The sequence below is a fragment of the Plectropomus leopardus genome, chromosome 20 (assembly GCF_008729295.1).
Source record: "Plectropomus leopardus isolate mb chromosome 20, YSFRI_Pleo_2.0, whole genome shotgun sequence".
Classification (NCBI taxonomy): Eukaryota; Metazoa; Chordata; class Actinopteri; order Perciformes; family Serranidae; genus Plectropomus; species Plectropomus leopardus.
Genome location: NC_056482.1, coordinates 699,315 through 721,132, shown reverse-complemented (window position 1 = coordinate 721,132; position 21,818 = coordinate 699,315). Strand labels below are relative to the sequence as shown.

Below are 21,818 nucleotides of genomic sequence, written 5' to 3'. Positions count from 1 at the left end.
ATTAACAATAGAGATTCAGCGATTAATTGTTTTTCCACACTCCGAGTGCAATTACATGGACATAAACACTCTGTTTATGAGGCATATCCCAGTTATGATTATATTCAGGATATGCTGTTTACGTGAACACAGAGAAATTGGGTCATTCATACTCCCTGTATAAGTCCTAGTTTCTTTCAGAGTACTCCAACTAGAATATTTGGTTTTTCATAAAAAGATTAAAGTGTTTAAATGCTCGAACACATAAACTGGATACTCCAAAAACACGATTATAAACTGGTTATTCATGTTTATGCACCGGCTGACAAATTAGTTATGTGGAAACAGGCCCAATTATTTTACTAAGTGATTGGGGTAATATTTTAAATTTCTCTGTGTAATTATTGGTATTGGAGGTGGTGAAGGTCTACTAGACTCTTTTTTTCCCTGAAACTGTCCAGGTACAACAAAATGCTGGATGTTATGATTTGATTGGGTAGAATGGATTACAAGATTTGGCATTTCCTCGCAGTCTACATATATATATACTACAATTGCTGGTTTTCTTTGCAAATGATAGACTACATTGTCACTTTCCTATGACTAATACCAACTCAGTGGATTTCACCTTCTTTTCACACCGTGCATGGTTAGACTCTTCCATAGTTGCCTGTTAGCCCCGTCTGGTGCCATCTTTCAGTCAGTCAAAAAGTCCTTGATGCTTCACATTGAACAGTTTGGGGAACTGGCTATGTACTGACAATTGTCAGGGAGTCCCTAAAGTCCCAAACATATAATTTATTTTTGAATTTTGAGTGCACAGAGATATTCCCGAGACAGAGAAAGGTGCCTGTCAGATGAATGCTAGTCACTCAGTATGTTTCAGTGCACAGTTAAGTGGAGCTACGGTTTAGCTCGATTAGGTCATTGAGTTGTCCTTGTCCCACTATATAAACACTGGGGGAGAATACATTTATTGATGGAAGTATGTCTCATTCCTCCACAGCATGTGGAGATATGTCTTCTTCCAGCTAGTAGCTATTGGACCTTTTTCTGATTGACTGGTTTTGTCACATACCAAACAAGTTAGCAAGCAAACAGGTTGCATGTCTAATGGTAAAAACATGGATAACTTTTCGGAGCTGTACATTTTGCACATACTCTACCCTTTAATCTACATGTTGATACCTTCATCTTATTTTGTTGTTTTCCTTCTTCTTTTGTTTTTCCAAGCCTCCTACTTCTTATACTGTTCAACTTCCGGGTCAAAGCCTGGCACAGGGACTATGGAGCACGTGCAGAGCGCCTAGGCCAGTTCAGGTCCAGTTAGGTGTGTACATGAAAGAGTAAATCGACTCCCAAACGCATTATCTAGGTGTGTTAGTCTGGCTTTGAGAGACTTCCTTCGAAGACTATCATGTTTACATGTATTTCAAAGTCCAGTTTTACTCATAAGAACCCAATAATCAACTTTCTCTAACATCATGCAAACGCACTGTGTGAGTTGGTCTGAATTAGCCAGACACCAGCAGAGCATTAATCCTGTCTATCTCACTTTATATATATTCTTTTTTTTTTAAAGAAGGGTTGGACAAGAAATAAGTACAAGTAACAGTGTAAAAAAGAAAAGGCCTGACTCTACAGTTGGTTCCAAACCCAGTAGCATTTATTGTACCACACAACATTATAAAATTGTAGCTTGAATTTTTGATTTACATTCATGGGTCTTTTTGAGTCAGACATGAAGACATGGACTCTACAGCATGTCTCTAAGGCCAGCATTGTCTCGCACCATGCTGCTGTAGACTGATTTGTACACCTTCAAAACCTCCAGAGCTGAGGGACGGAGCTTGGGGTCCTCCTTCTTACACTCCTCGTGGATCTGAAAAAGATGGAAGTGGACTACATCCCCTCCAGGAACCCGGTCCATCAGGAACCATGTCACATCAGGGATCTTCCAGATGTCTGTCCTCTCGTCATACCCAGGCATGAGTTCATCTGAAAATGGCTTTCCTTGGTCTCTGTACGGCCACAGCTGCTCTGGGGCAACAAAGTCCCCGGTGAGCTCTCGGTGACCACATTTCACCAACACGCCTCTAGATGAGTCCACCTCAGGCAGTGCGTCGAGATCGTTCACTACCAGGTGAAAGTCATTGGTGAGCAGGAACTGGGACAGAGTTTTCTCCAGGCTGTTTGAATCACACATGACTCTCCGCCCGGCTGGGCTACTGTGGAGATAATGGAGGACAGACACATAATCTGTCGCCAGCCTCAGACGGATCTGCCATGTGTTGTGCTGCTGGTGCTGCTCATGTGCAAGAACACTATCCAAGTTCAGCAGTGGGCCAAGTGGGTGGTGCTCAGTGACCAGGGTGTGGTCCTCAAGGCAAAACCCCACCAACTGCACCACCTGAGGGCCCTGCAAGGCCTGTAACATGGACAACCCATGGAGGAAATCGTCCAGGTAATCCAGAGAGGACAGTTTGGACAGAGCCACCTTCAGACCCCTCCACTCTGCCAGATACACCTGGGGAAAGATGAGTGGATGCTGAGATCAGTAGGCAAAGCTACACATAGCCAGTACTGACCGCTACAATGACACAGGGTCCGTAACACCCGCCGACAAAATAACTACCAACAAACATAATACAAATCTGCACCTTTAATGTAATAATCCCACAAACGTAATAGCAGTTGCCTACTACAAATGTAATACGTAATTTCCTGCAAATCTAACATTTGTGGAAAGGTGAAAATCTTCAGCTTTCAAAATTGTTATAACTTTCCACTGGGGCTGATAATTAATCAATGATATATTAATTGATCGTTCAGAATTTAATCAAATATGTGAACTTTAGAGTAATCAATAGGCTATGAAATGCTGTCAAAATATATTCAATATGTTGCTGTGAGCTTTGACTAAGGACAAAACGCATTTAATATTGTTTAAAATAAGCAAAGTTTTAATGTTTTTTTCCCCAAGTAATGATTAACTGATTGTTAATCATTCATTAATTGTTTAAGGAAAGTGATTACAATTTGCACTCCCACTTTCCACAAATGTATTATAAAAATAATTTATGATACTTGTGGTCGTTGTCGTTTATTTACTTTGATATCTGCCAATGGGTTTGAGTCAGCTCATTAGAAAATATCACAGGTTTGTGCAGAGTGTGTCAAAGCAATGCTCTCTCAAACATGCACACAGATTTTTCATTCCTTGTCAGTTCACAGAGTTGTTCCAAGGTACATAAACGTCTTGTTTAAATAGATTTTTTTTTGCATAAGCAAATCGTCTCTTGTAATGAGTATATCTCTGCAGCAGGTTCATGTGTGCTTCAGTAACCTACCTGTTCAGCACCATGGACAGTTCACGGAAGGGTTAATGGCTGGTAAATGTCATTCTACCATTAGTTTCTTTTGTGCTTTTGTTAATTTATACAAAGCACTTTGCCTTGTTGTCAAAATGTGCTATGTAAATAAACTGGTCTTGTCTAAAAGATATTTAAAAATAAACTGGTAAATGTGACAAGTTCTCTAAAATCAATGGTGCATAGCACTTAAAATCTATTTGTACCAGTGGTTCTTGCATTAGGCCCAAGGACTGGTCTGTTTAGGAAAATGTGTGTCAAGCATGCACAACTCCGTGCGGGAGCAGGGCTTTTGAAATGAACTGATTGTGGACAGAGATATTTTATTCACCAGACCAGGGTGTGGTATTACTGGTACATAATAACCAAGGCTCTTTTATCAAGAGTTGTGTGTGTTGGTTGATTGGCTTGTTTACTAGTGCTGGATTATGCTGCCTACTCTCTGGGTGATGGCATAGTAAGTTTTAACAAAATATTTAATTTCTGTGTTGCTGAATTCATTAAGTTAAAAAAAATACATAATAAAACCACAAAATGTCTCCATACTGGTCTGCTCACGCAAGACCTACGAGAGCCAGCAGTATCTGCACGCCAGTTTTTTCATGCTACCAAGAAGCCTTTTGCACACAGAGAGAGAGATTTGCGGAGTTAGCAGCAAGCAACAAGTCCTTTTGTTGGATTTAAAACTACTGTCCGTGGAGCTCTTGTTGGTCTCATGCAAGCACACATACGTGAACATGGCTCCCACACTAGGAGCTACATTCTACAACAAGGCTAAAAATGTGGCGTCAGGGATGTTTTTCAAAACAATATGGCAAATCAGGGTTTTCAAGACACTTGGATTACTACAGACGAGCAGTATGGAGACATTTTGTGGTTTTGTTATGGTTTTTTTAACCTTGAATCCTGGTCACCATTTGCTTCAATTATGTGGGAGATGAGTGCAATGCTTTTTCCCCGTGAACCTTCAGCAGCAACTTTGCCCGACTTTTCATCAGCATCAGGGTCAATATATAACTTTCATTTATGGGTGAACTATCCCTTTTAACCTAGACATTCGCATTCTTTGAAGATGAACTGCAGTATAACTTGTGCCTGTGTGTTGTATTCTGTCCGGGTGCAGGAGTGGAATACCTACGTTCTTAACAGCTCCCTGGCCAATCAGCTTCAGCTTGCGTACTTCAGCGTTTATCTGTGAACACTGCAGCCAGGGGGTGCAGTTTTTCATGGTCACCATTTTAAAGTGTCGAGGTTCACAGCCTGCATGTGAGGACACCAGCTGCTCATCAGTGTGATACAGAGAGTCCAGGTACAGGTAGATCAGGGCGTTGCTGAGGAGCAAAGCAGCAAGGCACACCGCCACCACTGGCCCACCATGGGAGATGGAAGTGCTGCTGCTCCGCCTCATTGCTGCACTGCATCTGAAACAGATGACAAAGGTAGGAAAGGATAAGAGACGTATACTAGCTTCTGCCACCCCCTGCCGATCTCTTCTACTTTCCAGGTGAAGCAAACTTAATGTCAAACGAATTCTTACTGGTACGTAGTAACCAAGCTGCTTTTCCAGTGGTACTCAACATATGGCCTGCAGGCCAAATCTGGACCCTGATAGTGTACAGGGTGGCACCCCATCTATTTTCTAGTACATGGTGGAAATGTATTAATCAACATTGTGAATTTTATTTTGTACTTTTAAAATAAATATGACACCAGAATGCCTCAAAACAGCATCAAAATAATCAAAAAAGTTGCATGAAAGTATCCCTTTGACCCCCAACAGATGTCAAGTCCAAGGGTGTAAATAAAGACAGTGCAGCTGCATGGCATGGGGATACTGGTGAATGATTCAGATTGCCTCCTCAAAAATTCACCTGTGTTCAAAAAAGAACTTATGTTTAATTAAAAAAGTTGCCATTTACGTTCTCAAAAAGACAAACCTCACCTGCGGGATGGTTTTATTTTTTGTTTTTGTCAGCAGTTTAGCAGTTGATAACAAAATTATATGCTTACTCTACATAAAATATCAAATTATTTCTTGTTTTCTTTAGTATTCCTGTCATGTATAGATATGCGGTAATGTTTGTTGGGTAGTAGGCTATGTGTGATAATGTTGTCAAATGTCAGGTCTTCATTAGATCAGGTGACGATATGATTAACTGTAGCTAGTTTGGGTACAAAATCTATCAGTGGGGCCCATCATAATATCGTGCCCTGGGGCCCTTCCCAACTACCTTATGCCACTGGTCCGGTCAAAGCCCCAGATATCCTAAACTCCTAGAAACGCGTCTGCGTACACCTGACCTACGCAGGGGCTGCTGTGTCTGGCTTCTGGTTTCCTGTCATTTTGTGACAGTGCCTCCTGAGCAAAGCAAGTTCAGTAGTGTAACTGTGGGGGGTGGGGGTTGCTATGAGAAACGCCATTTTAACAGGAGGAAAACATCAGTGGGAAGCACAAAACACGACGAGCTCAAGACCTGCCATGCTGTACAGGAGCACAATATTAGCCTGTATCTAAGAGTTGCTACAGTTGACTGGAAGGAGAAGAGAATGCATGCTAATGGTATAACGGAGGGACTGTTGTGGATAACATGCGTTTAACGACCAGTAACCAGAAACCACAACGGTAGTTATGTTAAAGACAGGCAGGTCAGGCTATAGACAAGCACAGCAAACTTACCTTTACACCGTGTAAAACAACACAAAGATACGACAACTTCAGCTGTTCAACATTATTAAGTGTCATTTACTAACGTACCTGTCACAATATGGCTTCACATAATGTTATGATACAGCAGCTACAATAACAACCAGTCCATTGCTAGTACAAATGCCACATTTTAGCTTAACTTCCACCAACAACCAGTAGCCGGATTTGAGAAACAACTTCCTGTCAGATTTGCACAATAAAAGCTTCACATTTAAGGAAGTGAGTCCCTCAGACCCGAAGATCACACCTTAATATTACTCATACTCTATCTCTCTGCGCACAAAATGCGCTTTTCAAAATTAAGTTTTTGTCATGCCACTATGGTTTTAGAAAAAAAAAAAGAAAAATAATTTACTTTCAACATGCAAAGTAGATTATGTTTTATTTTAAATCCATCCGTTTTAAATCTCAATAATTAGCAGCAACGTTGATGTTTAAACATTAGTATTATTTTGTGTCATACCGCTCTGCGCACAAAATATCATTTCAAATCTAGCTATAAAATATATTATACATTCACATGATTTTCTACTTTCAGTGAGTTATTTTTTTAAAACCAACATCAGCCCTAATCATAAATCGCAATTTTAATTAATTTTCAAAATTCTAACCCTTTAAATGCCAGGTTTTTGATTTTGCAGCATTGATTTTGACAATGCACCCAGTGGAAAAAGCATGTTTTTTCTCCATATGCCAAATATTTTTTAAATGTCATCAGGTGTAAAATAGTAAAAATTACAAATTCCAAGGCAAAAGTCCAGAATGCCATCCAAAAATAATACAATGCATGTTTTTATGCTTTGCTGGTGAGGTGTATTATGCTCTGTTTGTATGGGTCTTATCTTGAGGTCAGAGGTCTAGGGATGATTACGTCTCGGAGTCAGATGAGTAGAATATTGATACTAGGCTTACATGACATGGACTGTGGCCCTTGGGGGTTATTTTTGTGATTAAAATACAATAGGTGAGGAATGTTCACTGATGAATGTGTAGATGCTTGTACCTATATAAGAGACATGCATGAGTTGTAAGGGAGAGATTCACATTGGTCTCGAATCTTCTCCCAGGCAGACCATGGTGCCTGGTGGATGCTGAACTTTGTTGTAATAAATTAATTCTTATGCAACCAAGTCGGTGTCAGGTTCCTTCATCAACTACACATCATTGCTACTTAAGAAACAACGACACTGGCTATTGGATTAAAAAATGTAGTTTGAATGGGTTTCAGTTGCGCACTTTTTGCACTTTACAATATAGAAATAACAATATAGTTTCCACAGTGTATTTTAGAGTTATTGTGGGAGCAGAGTTGGAAATTCCAAGCTTAAACAAAAATATACAATCTTGCCAAAATGTATGTCACATGCATCAACATAGCCAAAATAATAAAAACCCCAAACAAAACGAAAAGCGCGTAATATGCACCACACAGTCCCTAAGTGTTCATTAAAAACACGCACCCGTGTGTGAGCATCATAGACCATATACATTAAAGTGCGCGTGCGTGTAGTTCATGTGTACGTTCCGTTCGCAGAAATAAAGCTTTTATTCTGAAAAGGTGGAAGTGTGTTTGTTAGGGATTGTCACTAACGAGGCTCAGGTTATCTCCCAAACTCGGAGGACAGAAAGGCTCCGAGCGGCAGCGAACAGGTAAGATTTTTATCTACAGAGCATATCTCTTTCAAGTATCTCGTCGAGCTAAATCGCAAGCTGACGGTACACTTCAGACATATTTAATTAGACGGCTCATAGCTCATTTTTACTGTTTACCTTGTCAAAACAAACACTAACGCATTCGATAACATTAGCTAACGTTAGCTCGTGTAACAGCTACTGATGGAGCTAACTAAGTTACAGCAGAACACTAGCTTTTTTTATCTGTTCAGTTGCCTAGCTTTGACAAAGCTGTCTGGTATATTATACCCGTTATAACTCAATGCGAGTTAAAATGGCTATTTTCTTTTGACGCTTCCTGTTTAGTTGAGGCGTGTGTATCTGTCTGTTCGCAATGGGGACTCTGTGTGATGAAAAACAAAAAAATTAGCATACACTGAAATTGATACATTGAAATACATGTTATCGTTAGATCAACTTTTATCTCCACCCTAGCGTGTGCACATATTACATTTTTAATTTACCTTAGTATTAACCACATATATGCGAGACATTGGCCAGCTGTTAGTTCAAACATGAAACCATCAGCCGTGTACCATAATGCTGGATGCTGATAAGATGGTTATAAATGAGGGTTTGGATGACTGTAGATGTACTTAAACGCCAGTATTGAGTGTGCGTATTGTGGTGCAGTACGTGCTGTGTTCCATGAGTGGGATGAGCCCTGTTTCCATAGTTTCCTCTATCAGCTCAGCGGGCTGTGATGTCAGCACCGCTCTGCCCCTTCACACCCCTCCTCTGTCTGTTATTCCCACCTTACTCTGTTAACAGCGATGAGTCACCGAGCGAGCTCAACGTTTCAGGGATTTTTCCTTTGCTGTTTAGAGGCATCCTCAAGTGCGACACAGTGACAGGAGCCAGGCTAGAGCTTCTTAGTTAGCAGAAGGATAGGGAGAAATCATAAATACCATGAGAGGATATGGATCTGTCAACAATTATTGCGTGATTGCTATCTTTGGGTGTAATAAACAATACTAAAAATGGTTTTCAAATCAATTAACATGACTAACTTATGAGATTTTTTTTTTGTGCATTCATATGCCTCTACAAACCCTTAGGGACTGTTTGGTGCATTTAAATGTTTTTCATTCTTCATTTTTTATTAATTTTGGCTGTGTTCATGCTTATGGCATACATTTTGTCAAGATATTGCATTTTTGTTTAAGCTTGAAATTTCCAGCACAGCTTCTACAATAAGTGTAAAATACAATGTGGAAACTAAATTGTTACATTCAGACTGTTAAGTGCACAGGACCTACACGCATGTGCACTTTAATGTATATGGTCTATGATGCTCACACACATAGGTGCGTGTTTTTAATGAACCCTTAGGGACTCTGTGGCACATTTTACTCGCTTTGTTTGGGATTTTTATTACTTTGGCTATGTTGATGCATGTGGCATACATTTTGACAAGATTGTATATTTTTGTTTAATCTCGGAATTTCCAACTCAGCTCCTACAATAACTCTAAAATACATTGTCGAAACTATATTGTTACTTTTATATTGTAAAGTGCAAAAAGTGCGCCATTGAAACTCTCTCTATTTTTTGATCCCACAGCCATCAACGCATAAAAAATGTATTGTATTATTTTTGTGTGTCATTTTGAACTTTTGCCTTGGAATTTGTCATTTTTACTATTTTCCACCTGAAGACATCTTTTTTGTTTAGTTTTGTTAACCATATTTGGCATATGGAGAAAATATATGCTATTTCCACTACGTGCACTGTCACAATCAGTGTTGCTGCAAATCATTGACATATCCCAGGCTGTGATCATCATCAAAAAAACAAAAAAGTACTTTACATATAGTATATTGATATCTATATATATATATATGTGTATGTATATATATATTCCAGGGAGAAATTGAGTATAAATTTCTCCCTGGAGAATATATTTTTTTTTTTTTTTAAATCCAAAAACATAGTAGCATTATGGCAAAAACCTGCCATTTAAAGCGTTTAAATTCTTGATTAATGAATATTTGAGTTTTATGATTAGGACTAATTTTGGTTAGAAAAATTACCTCAATAAAAGTAGTATCAAAAATTCCAGACAAACTATTAATGTCTTGGTGTGTACTGTTAAATGAACCAACCTGAACATGGGAATAAACAAAATGCATCACTGGGTTCCATTTCAGTGCTGGGTTTGTCACATCAGCTTGGCAATCAATTAACACACATGCTTATTGTTCTATACAGACTGAGGGACCTTATCTCCAGGGAGAAATTGAGTATAAATTGCAATCTGTCATGTTAAAGGAGTGAGATCCAGCAGGGACGCTACCTTCACCTCCCCTCATACTCCCACTCCTCAACCAAGCTTGGCAAGGACAACAGGTGTGACTGACACTCTCTTATACACTTCAGTGATGCAACCAGTCTTTTCCCACAGGATAGCACTGACAGCCTCTGTTTCACATTTGCAGCCCAAAGGCATGATGGGAGTTGCTGTGCTCTGTGCGCTGGTGTCAGCAATCATCTGTCACAGCCACAGCCAGGAAATACAAAACCCTCTGTACAGGTTCAAAAGGTAAGAAGAAAAGCTTTTGGATATAATTTATTAGAGATATAAATGTAATTTTATGTTTTACTGTATTACTTAATGTATTTTTATTATTTTATTGTTATTCTGCCAAAAAATGCAGGTTTTCTGTAATTTTGCATGTTACTCATTTCTCTAAGACAGCATTTTACTGACTGGCTCAGAGGTGCCAAGTGGAGATATTCTGAAGTCACCCAGTTATGTTTACATGCAGTGTTTCTGACCAAAGTGATCAGTTTCTATCCAAAAAGTCAAATCAACATGTTGAAGGCATATCCTCTCTCATATAAACATTTACTGGGCAGATTTTTGGAATATTTTGTGTCACGGCATACCAATATGGTGATGCCTTTATTGATTAACTGTAATGGTTTGAAGATGCATTTCAAACTTATTGAAATTTTGAATTATTTATTGCTAAAAATAAGAAGGGTTAAAAACTGACAAAAGGATTCTACAACTCTTTGAAACCTGAGCAAATCAGCTTGATTTCTTCCAAAAACATGGGGGGAAGGAATTGAGTAACTAAAGGAAAGTAAAAAATAAAATAAAACAAGGAAATAACCTGATAAAAAATATAAAAAATAAAAACAATTTATATTCTGAAGCATATTTTAATATATAATTCTAATAATCCTAATTATTGTTTCTAGGCATTTTACCCTCTTTTTGGTAATTTTCTGATATTCTAATTTTCTCTCTTTTTTTTTTTGCCCTCTACCATTTTTACATAACATCTGAATGCACAAGAAAAAGTGATGTAGATTAAGGTTTCAAAGGATTAAACTAAAAAAATATTGAAAAGAATGGGAAGACTTTCAAACTGTGAAACCAGCATAGTTGAAAAGTGGCGATAATGTGTTCAAAACTGGAATTGAACCGCAGTCCAACACTGCTAGACTGCCTCACCAGTAGCTGCAGCTAGTGAGCATATGGTCCCATTCAGTCACCTGATCAAACAATTAAGCTTCTCAGTCACAGGCAATAAAACGGAATCATACTGAATTGTATTTGAACTGCCACACATTTCCACTGAAATTAGTTAAGCAAGCTTATTCATTATTCATTGAACAGAAGATTACTTTGAATTTAAACAGAAAATGGTTCTACATTTCTGTCTCTCTCCAAGTTCTCTGTACGAGTTTATCAGATTTATTACAGTTGTCTTGAAATGTTTGACAATTTCAATTTTTACTGTTAACTTCTTGTCTGGATCACCAACAGCTGTGTGCTCTGATTGCATCCACTCTCTCTCTCTCTCTCTCACTCTCGACCACACCCTAGGTCTCAGGAAAATGTCTTGTCAGATCACAGTGAGTGTGTGTCCAGGACCAGACAGCCGCTCTTAACAAACTCTCCCAACTTCTCTGTGGACATCCGCATGCCTGCTGTCGTCCCAGCTGGGGTGAGTCTGTTCCTCTGAAATTTACCACTGAGTCCTTTGACTTCAAGACCTCATCTTTAGAGCTGAAACTATTTATCAATGAACTAATCAATTACATTGATATTGGTAAATTCTGTAAATTGGTAAATTGGTACTTTAACAATCGTTTCATCAATGAATTGTTATTTGAAAAAAACATAAACGTATTCTTATTTTGCTTTTTCCAAAGAACACTAAATGCGTTTTCTGCAGTCAAAGCTCAAGGCAACATATTTCATAAACTTTCACATAGCCTTTGATAGCCTGTTTATTCACTGATTAACTTTCACACGTTTGATTAAATTCTTTATGTCCGATTAATCAATCCTCTATTAATTGTTATCATCCCTATTACTAATATTGATAAATTGAATTAGATATGATTTTTTAATTGGCAGTCTTATGTACTCATAATTTTCTCTGTGGAAGCAGGATGGTATTTATTTCACCAGGGGAGTTGAATGACTTCAAAATTGCTATTTCACTTAGAGAAATAGCAATTACAGGACCAGTACCCCTTTTTATTTTTATTTTTTTTGGCACACTTGGTTGTCCTCCTATAATTTTGCGCATCAAAGACTCATCTGAACCATCAAATGTCATTGTATGTTTGTGTACCTTTGCGTTTCTCACAGTTTGAGGTCTGGGTTACTAGTGACGTAGAAAAAGTTTTTACTGACCTGATCGATGCAAAGTTGCTGACACCTATATGATTGGGAACCTGATGAAAAGGGGGTAAAAGAGTTTTACATTCATTACCAGAATAAGACCAAACTCATCCAGTGGATTCTCGTAAGCTTAGCTGAGAGACTGCAGGAACTTTTCATGAAGTCAGTAACCTTAGCTACATGTCGACCAAATGAAAACAGGAACAGCTGTAGACTGAAATAAGTTCCTGTTGTGGGATATTATACTGATCGCTCAAGATCTGTGACAGCAGGGTTTGCTGTTCTGAATGTCATGCACCAGTCATCATGACATGCATAAACCATAGACAGAAATCTAACTAATACCTTTTTACTTTAATCATCAGTCTGAAATGAAGGCATCATAAAGTTATGCCGCTTAACATTCAGCAGTTGATGCCTGTTCACTCTTTAATAATGAGTATCATCGTTGTGTTCTCATTGTTTCAGTCGGACAGTTACCTGTGCACATCGTTTCCTGTGCCAACTAGTCGAGATGCATATATCGGTGAGTATAGCTTTTTCTTAAAAAAAATATTTATCATTTGACAGACAACATAAAGTATGTAGCCTTAGCCCTTTATATTTTCAAAATATAATCATTCAGCATGTGAATACATGTACATACTTGTTTGTCATTTGCGCAAACACCCACCCACACCTACCCATCCTGGTTTACACAAAAAAACCCATACAAGAAAAAAAAAGAAAAAGAAACAAAGCAACACAAATGAAAAGGAAGAAAGAAAAATAAAGGTAATCAGTCTTGACTTATGCATCTTAAGTACATAACCAATTCATGTAGCCCAAGTCTTAAAGCAAAAATCCCTGCTAACTACACAGATTAGATGGTTTCTTGGGAGATAATGTGGGTCAGCTGGACGTTGCTGTATAAGATGCCAAAACAGAAGCAGAAGTTTAGTACAAATGTTGGCATTGTATGTTTCTGCAAACCATGTGTTACATTTGCGCGTTTCATATCACATCAGCGTTTCTACAGTGACGCAGTATACGAGCTGATTTTGTCATCAGGACATGGAGGGGATGGTGGGTGGTGTGATTCCCAGGTGAGATACTAGCCAAGCTGCAGAATATTGAGACTGCTGTTCAAGACCACTGCACAAAATGTTTTTTAGCAAGATGGTTTTGTTTTTCTAAAGACTTTTCAGCCCCCAAATGTGGGTTTCTTTTGGCGAGCCATTTGGGTTTTTTTCCCAGCAGGGATTGTGTCACTTATGGAGACAGTGCTGCGTCTCCGGCGGGAATTTGGCACCAAAAGCAGGTATTAAAAACAGGATCTCTTCCGAACTATTAGCAAGTGTTTTGGTGCGTAAACGTAACCACATTGTTGTTGAAACAGTGTTGTTGAAACATAAAGTTTTTATGTATCGACCAAGTAACGTACAATTGAGCAGATCTGTGGTTTACAGAAATGTACAATGTCAACATTCATTTTGGTGATTGAGTTGGTTATAGCAGAAATTGTAAAGGTGGTCGAAGCAGAGTAGTGGCAGTTGTAGCAGCCATAGCAGCTGTTGTTATAGAAACAACTTGTTTCACTTTATATATGACTTAATGCTTCCTCTGTTGTATACAATTTTTTTTAATCAGATATGTTCAGACTCATTGAGAAGTTTGAGCAGGACACACATTTAAAATTAGTGTGATGTACATTCATTATGGAATTTATTTGCCATTTATTAAGCTTATTTAAGAGATAGAGGTGATTTTCTTTTCCCGCATTTCCTGTCGGACTCTTTCGATGACACTGTGGTGTTTAACCCTTTGAAACCTGGGCAAATTGGCTGGATTACTTCCAAAAACATGGGAATGGTGCAATGAGCAACAAGAGAAGAAATGACCCCAAAATTAACCAGAACGTGGTAAAAACTACAATAAAATTACTTAAAAAAGAAAGAAAAGTGATCCAGAAAAAGTGCTTAAAAATTCTTACAAATCTGTGACATAAATATGTAAATCTCCTAATCTACTAATAAAAATCTACCTAATGCAATTCGTGGAAGTTGCTTAATGCCTTTTTCCCATGTTGTTTCACAGCAATTGTGCTAAATAAAGGTCTAAATACTTGTAAAAAGCATCTGAAAGCAGCACAAGAAAAGTGATGTCACATAAGGTTTTAAAGGGTTAAACATCAGCCTGTTTGACGGCCTGCAAAATGTGTTTAGTCCCCCATTAACTCTGCTGGCCTTGATCCGAGGAGCACATGAAAAAGTGTGTGTGAAAATCAGCTCAGACAGCAAATCGAGTTGAGACAGAGATGGTCAGAGAGTCTTTATACCAATACCAATACCGTGTTGAATAACTCCAACATTACATTAAATATTCAGTATTTTAACCACAATGCTTTTCTTCCTCAGTGGACTTCATACCTCACGCCAGTATGGACACAGTTCATCACATGCTTCTGTTCGGCTGCCACACTCCCGTGTCCACCAGCAGCTACTGGTAATGTCCAAATTCAGCTCAGGGCCACTTATACACACTCCTCTGTCATCATTAATAATCAGTAGCACTATCTCTAGTACATCCTGTTGCAGCTACCAGCAGGGTTGTTCAGCAGGGTTCAGACCTCACAGCACTAGGTATTAAGACAAATTTCAAAGCTAGTTAATAACTTCTAGTGTGTCATGTTTTGTTTATGAGCTTTGTTAGTTGAGTGTAAGTCAAAAGTCTTTAGGGTTAACAGAATCAATGTACTGCTTTGTCACTGGGCCTCATGCAGCAACCCTTTCTTAAATTTCTCTTATATTTTCTCTTAACTCCAGATGCACCAAATGTTCAGAATCATCCAAATTAGCTCTTATTAAGGTGTGCTTAATGCTGAATCCCACTTGATCATTAGTCACCTGTTAGCACAGGTAACGCCCCCTAAACATCATTTAAAGCCAGATTTTGTGCTGTGTGCAAAGACTCTGTAGAGGAAGAAGAATTTCAGGCAGTGAAATTGACGTAGGCCGACTGTTAAATAAATGTAAACTAAGTAAATGTGATTTCGGTGACGTGTATTGAAACATTAGAAGTAAAAGTATGCATACAAAAAGTAGAAATAAATTTTTAAAAAATCAATGATAGTCAATAACTAAAAGGAAAAGCAGCATGTCCTCATACATGGGCTACAGTATATATGTTAAGTTGCAACCATGAAATGTTTTTGCATGAAAAATGACTGTTAAGTTGCAACCATGAAATGTTTTTGCATGAAAAATGACTCACACAATTATAAAAGTAGTTTCCAATTAAATTTCTCATTAATCTAATTGTTTCAGTTGCACTTTTATACTTTTATGTGGTTTGTGCACAAAAATCTTTATTTTATAAAGTAGTTATCTAATAATAGTGGTGTAAAAAGACAAAAGACAATATTTCTCCCTGAAGTGTAGTGGAGTAGAAGTGGAAAGTGCCATGAGATTGAAATACTGTAAAAGCTAATCAGAAGTACAGTACCTGAGTAAATGTACTTAGTTACCAGAAATCAATCAATTGGTAAGTACAGTAAGTACAAATTCTGGATAGAGCAAAAAAGGGACATGTATTTGTACATAGTTTCATGCATAAGGCGTAATGTCTCTTTAAACCAAAACTGTGACAACTCTGTGAAAAGGAGTATCAGTATAATAACATCTATTGTATCATACTCCTCTGTTTTTTGCTATGTTTCCATCTTTCAGCCATTTAATGCAGTAACATTGATCTACAGCAAGTCTACAGCATGTCTGTGTGGCAGCGCTTTGTGATGGAAGTGTCTGCAGGTGTTGTTGCTCTGTGGCTTCCTCTGTTTTACATCTGCTCATTGAAAGTGGTATTGATTGTGTTCTTTCTTTCTCCAGGGACTGTGGCAGTGTACAAGGCACTTGTGAGGATGAAGCCTCCATCATGTACGCCTGGGCTCGAAATGCACCTCCTACTAAATTACCCAAAGGTATGTCTCTCAGCAGGCTGGTTCACAATTAATAAATGTCAGATTTAATCACTGACTTTAAGTTGTATCTAGACATATCTCATCGCTGCCATTTGTCTGAAATAGTCAGATGGAAGAAGATAATAACTGAGAAGACATTTAACAATTTAAAAATAAACATCTGTAATGGACAAACAGTGTGATAACAACAAAAATTGACACTGTTTCTAAATGAACTCACTCACCCAGGTTGGCATATTTGTGCTTACATTTCTAGTTACTTCTCAGCTGATCATACCAAAGACAGTGAAATATCTGAAGAAAGCTGATATCTGCTCATTTGTCAGTCTAGCTCTAGTTTTTTTTTTTTATCTGTCACTGAGATTTTTACTTCCTCCTCAATGCAATGTAGATAAGTTAAAGTTATATGTTGGTTTTCATGTTATTGAAAAGCAGCATGCCTTTCTATGAACAGTGTCCTCTAGTCCTTACAATCCACAGACCTCACAGCTTACAGTTCATAAGGACTATTTCTTTAATTCAATTCAAGTAGAAAGTGGTTCCACTGAAAACATACGAGGTAAAGACAGAACCTAAGTGATCAAGTTTGGGTTTTATGTATAGTTAGATTCAATCTTGAATCCAGGTTGTGTCTTGATGTGATTTAACTTGATTAAATTTATACCGTGTTTTAATATGTCTCAAGTGTCCTCATTAGGCAGGTATCCATTAACCCTCAAATTGCACAAATTGCAATTGTGAATATAAAATACACCTACTAGAAACATGTCAATTTCAAAACAACTCCCATTTATCACAAAGACGTTTTTATGCTCACATGAGGTGGTATTTCAGGTGATTTGAAAAAGCCATATTTTGCAAAACTGCAATTGGCAACACTTTTTTGGCTTTTCTAGGTCACATGATGCTATGGCTATGTACTAGTCAGTAGGAACTGACTCCCTCATGATGCAGCAGCTACAAGAGGTGTTATAGCATCACCTAACTCTTCAAAAGTTGAGTGGATCATCTGGAAGTTGTGTATCCACAATTTCACTGTGAAATCGTGGACTATCACCTCCCAGAAATCCCTCACATGTGGCTGCTCCCATGTATAAGGGACTTGTCTTTCCATTATGGCTCCATAACACGCCTATGTGGCCTTGGATTGGAAAAAATGACGGCTAGATAGATAAAGCTGCTAATGTTTTGAACATCCATCACCATGCTTCTTGGAATGTTATCACCGGAGGTGAAGTCACAGATCATCACTCAGTGGAAACACAGTCATCTCACAATTGTATTTTAGCCACATTTCTAAAATATCGCTTACGTTTTGTGCAAATCTATAATGGAAACCCGCCTATTGAGATCTGAACACTCTTTGCAGCTCAAACAACCAAACAATTATAGCTATTCTCCACCATTTGCCATTGCTTCATAAATGGCTTGGTTCTGATAAGAATGAAGTTGCACGTGTTTACTTTCCTTAGACCAAACTGAAAGCTGTTGGTCTCGTTTTGACTCTATCCACAAGTGTCTTAAATATCCGTAAGATTTCTTGCAGCTGTTTATAAGCTGATAGCTTAGCTTGCAATTGCATTTATACTTTGTGTTCAATGTGGTCACAGTGTGTCTCTCACTACCTCTGTAGGTATTCGGCCGGTTAGGTCACAGTCTGTCCTCGATGTGTTTTGTGTGCCTTTACAGCTGTACTTTTATGTGGTCATTCAAACACTATCTGATAGCAATGGTTTACCCAAAACACAGTTTAATGGGGGTGGGGGTGGGGGCTTATACATGCTTCTGTCTTGTGTCCCTCAGTTGTTTATGTCTCCATGTGGCCTTGTGTCTGCTTCTAATCTGTTATTCTCTCTGTTGTCTCCTCAGATGTTGGATTTAAAGTTGGAAGAAAGTCAAGAATGACCCACTTTGTACTGCAGATCCATTATGGAGATGTTAGTGCTTTCAGAGGTGAGTGCTAATGAAAGTTTAAGCACTGACATTGTTGCAAAGAGATTATTCTGCAATCATTTACTTCTACTTCAATAAGGGTCTGGAGATTTAAGGGTGTAAAAATACTTCCAAATACAGCTACAGGAGGTGTCACTGCTCAGTAAACATTAAGTCAGTGAGCAGAAACAGAATGTTGAGATGTTGTTTTAATTATTTTCCTCTTAACTGTGGCAAGAATGTTTTATTCTTAATATTCTTATATATTTAGATAACAGCAATGCTGAAGGAGGAAAAGAAAGGAAAGAGGAACATGACCAGAAATATACTATCACACACATTTATCGGTTAAATATTCTGTACCACTGTCCAGCTTAATCCTCAGAGCGCTCTGTAGTTTAACATCCTCTAAGAACTGAGGTGCTGTGATGGATCTCTAACTGTGGAATACACATCCTTAAAATCTCTTCAGATCTTTAGGGAAACACTGTGAGATCTAATTTAGTGTTCACGCTGACCTCACATCAACATTGCACCTGTTGTTTTCTTGTGCTGCATTGAGACGCCTTTCACATGCATATAAACCTTTAGTTTTCTTTTGAAAAAATGGCCAAAAAGGTCCTAAGCAGCTTGGATGGAGATATTCCACAAATTGCAAGAAAATGGGAAAAGAAACAGACCTGAAAAGTAGTTACAAAAAGGGAGAAAGAGAGAATGAAAAAAAAATTAAGATAATAGTTAAAAAAAGGGAAAAATATCCAATATTTATAATTATTATTAACCATTTATTTATTTCCCTTTTTTTGTTTTTGCATCTTTCGTTTTCTGTTAAATTACAAGTAAATTTCCTCATAACGTTTTGCCATGTTTTTGAAAGAAATAAAGCCAATTTGCTCAGGTTACAAAGGGTTAAATTTTCATAGCAAAATTATGAATGATTGATCAATGATTAACTTCTTCAAAGAAAATCTTAGACAAAACAACAGTCAACGAGAGTTTCTGAAATGTTGTGTTTTTGGGAACAGTGCATTTCTCATACTTAAAGCTGAATATATATTCATAGGAAAGCTTTCTACAGTGGGATCAGATTACAATCCTGACCACATTTAAAATGTGATATCATCACAAACATAGCGAGAAATGTGAACATCAGGAAATAAGGGTCCATGTTTTTGGGTTTGTGTGATATGTGTTTCAACAAATACTTGATGGATTGTCTGGAAATTTTGCACTCACCTACAGGCCCTGCTCAGGAGGAATTGTATTAACTTTTGTGATCCTCTGACTTTTCATCCCAAGCCACCATCAGTTCACATTTTCTGTTTTTTCATTTTTTAATGACCAAATCCATGCAAAGCTATGACTTTCAGTCTGAGCTGTCCTTCAGAACTAATGAACAATGTAAGCACTCTAAACTAAGCAGCACTATATCAACTGTGCTGATGATGGAGCTCAATCAAAAATAGCAGTGTGAATTTTTATTGACATTGTTAACGGTGAAAAGAATTTGATTTGATTTATTTTTTGTCCTACAGACCATCATAGAGACTGCTCAGGACTTACCTTAACATTGACAACCAAACCGTAAGTATTCAATTAAAAGCATTTACTTTTTTGTTGAATGCTGATAGAAGATTAAGGAGGAGCTGGAAAATAAAGTGTCTGCATGAACAAAGAGCATAATGGCTTGTACTGCCTGAGACTACTGTATCTGTAGTTTCCTTTTGGAGCACCAGGAAGATGTACACTTTACAAAAAAACTCCACAGCCTCCTACCGTCTAACTATGTCTCTCTGTGTCCTCAAAGGCAGCCATTCATTGCTGGCATATACCTGCTCATGTCTGTGGACACAGTGATCCTTCCAGGAAAAAGAGGTATGTTTGGTATATTTTTTCCTAGAAGTAAAATAATCGCCAAGCTCAAAGATATTTAACATTCCCATAGGCTTGTCTGAAAGACATGTTTAAGCCATTATTTCTGCCTGAATTGTGTCTTTTCTACAGTGAGGCTGGCAAAAAAAAACTGTTAACAAACGCTTGTTTGAGAGCTGCTGTGCAATTTCTGATTTCAATCATGCATATCCCTCAGTTAATTTGCATTAAAATTAAGCTGATGATTGTCTTGGCCTGTATATATTTTTTCATACCTTCATAACCTACTGACATTTCACCGGGGTGTAGTGTATAAGATGGTATGGTTTTCCTTTTTTTTTAAAACAATATTTTTATTGGGGTGGCATGGTGGCGTCGTGATTAGCACTGTTGCCTCACAGCAAGAGGGTCCCTGGTTAGAAACCCAGTTGAAACAGGGTTCGGTCTGTGGGCGGGGGTCCTTCTGTGCGGAGTTTGCATGTTCTCCCCGCGTCTGCGTGGATTCTCTCCGGGGTCTCTGGCTTCCTCCCATGTCCAAAGACATGCAGCTCAGGTTGATTGGTGACTCTAAATTGCTATTAGGTGTGACTGTGAGTGTGTAAGGTTGTCTGTCTGTATGTGTCGCCCTGCGATAGTCTGGCGACTTGTCCAGGGTGTACCCCGCCTTCCACCCGATGACAGCTGAGATTGGCTTCAGCAATAATAACAATGATAATTATAATAATAATAATAATAATAATGATATAATAATAATGATAACAGATTAGAAATCAACGGAAATACTTAAATAAGTAATTAGATAAATAATAATTAAAGTAATTAAATTAATTAATTAATTAATTGATTAAAAAAAGCATAGTAAAGTAATAAAACAAAATGAAATAAAAAAAAAAGGCAGGATCAATACTTTCGTGTTATCCATATATAACATTTCCTTTTCAGTCAGTGATAGATGTTTCGTTGACCAAGATGGCCACATGCTCCACAGTGAAATGTTATTGTTGGGGTGCATACAGTGACAGGAGGGCAGAAATGTTGCTGGACAGTGATCACAGATGTGGCTTTCCCTGACATCCTTTCTCTTTTCTTTGTCAGTGACAAACGCAGACATCGCCTGTGATTACACGTCATATCCTATCTACCCGTTTGCCTTCAGGACTCACACACACCACCTTGGTGAGTCATATCAGAGAATTCAGCAGTCTGTCTCAGACCAACTGTCAGCAGTTTTAACATGGATAAGTGTCTCTGTCACAGGTAAAGTGGTCAGTGGCTACAGGATCCGAGATGGGAAGTGGAGCCTGATTGGGAGACAGTCCCCTCAGCTACCACAGGTACATAATCACACCAGATGGCAATCACTAACTGACATGCTTTGGGTTTTCCTGTAGCGAAATGGTTCAAGAGTTAGCATAATAGTTAGCATAATGACTGGAAACAACCAAAACACCTCTAAAGCTCAATGAATACAACCATATGTCATATTTGTTTAATCCAAATGAAAACCAGAGTGTCCTTTGTCCGCAGTGTGTTTCCTTTGGACAGAGCTAGGCTAGTTGTTACCACGTGTTTCCACTCTGTATGCTAAGCTAAGCTAAATGGCTGCTCGCCTCAGCTTCATATTTACTAAACAGATATGAGAATGTGATCGATCTTCTCATCTAACTTGGCTAGAAAGTA

General features: G+C 38.1%; 2 protein-coding genes across 3 annotated transcripts in view; one reads left to right on the top strand and one right to left on the bottom strand.

Moving 5' to 3' along the window:
* Nucleotides 1-1,623: 1,623 nt before the first annotated feature.
* pomk (protein O-mannose kinase) lies at nucleotides 1,624-6,212 on the bottom strand. The gene is made up of 3 exons (XM_042509622.1): nucleotides 6,106-6,212; nucleotides 4,489-4,771; nucleotides 1,624-2,506 (listed from the first exon to the last, which is right to left on the bottom strand). Exons 2-3 carry the CDS (start codon nucleotides 4,756-4,758, stop codon nucleotides 1,736-1,738), a joined length of 1,041 nt encoding a protein of 346 aa, XP_042365556.1. The 5' UTR covers nucleotides 4,759-4,771; nucleotides 6,106-6,212; the 3' UTR covers nucleotides 1,624-1,735.
* Nucleotides 6,213-7,639: 1,427 nt separating this feature from the next.
* pam (peptidylglycine alpha-amidating monooxygenase) overlaps nucleotides 7,640-21,818 on the top strand; it is a 50,896-nt gene continuing 36,717 nt past the window's right edge. For both annotated transcript variants that reach the window (XM_042509937.1, XM_042509936.1), the window contains exons 1-12: nucleotides 7,640-7,707; nucleotides 9,943-10,080; nucleotides 10,170-10,273; nucleotides 11,570-11,690; nucleotides 12,845-12,902; nucleotides 14,773-14,860; nucleotides 16,243-16,334; nucleotides 18,204-18,287; nucleotides 19,802-19,850; nucleotides 20,074-20,141; nucleotides 21,234-21,314; nucleotides 21,396-21,472. In XM_042509937.1, the coding sequence (XP_042365871.1) occupies nucleotides 10,179-10,273; nucleotides 11,570-11,690; nucleotides 12,845-12,902; nucleotides 14,773-14,860; nucleotides 16,243-16,334; nucleotides 18,204-18,287; nucleotides 19,802-19,850; nucleotides 20,074-20,141; nucleotides 21,234-21,314; nucleotides 21,396-21,472 (813 nt within the window). In that variant the 5' untranslated portion in view covers nucleotides 7,640-7,707; nucleotides 9,943-10,080; nucleotides 10,170-10,178. The remainder of the gene's footprint in view (nucleotides 7,708-9,942; nucleotides 10,081-10,169; nucleotides 10,274-11,569; nucleotides 11,691-12,844; nucleotides 12,903-14,772; nucleotides 14,861-16,242; nucleotides 16,335-18,203; nucleotides 18,288-19,801; nucleotides 19,851-20,073; nucleotides 20,142-21,233; nucleotides 21,315-21,395; nucleotides 21,473-21,818) is intronic.

Coding starts and splice junctions, on each gene's coding strand:
- pomk (XM_042509622.1), bottom strand. CDS start 4,758: ATGAGGCGGAGCAGCAGCACTTCCATCTCCCATGGTGGGCCAGTGGTG. Junction 2,507..4,488: donor GCCAGGGAGCTGTTAAGAAC/GTAGGTATTCCA, acceptor ATCTTTCCCCAG/GTGTATCTGGCAGAGTGGAG.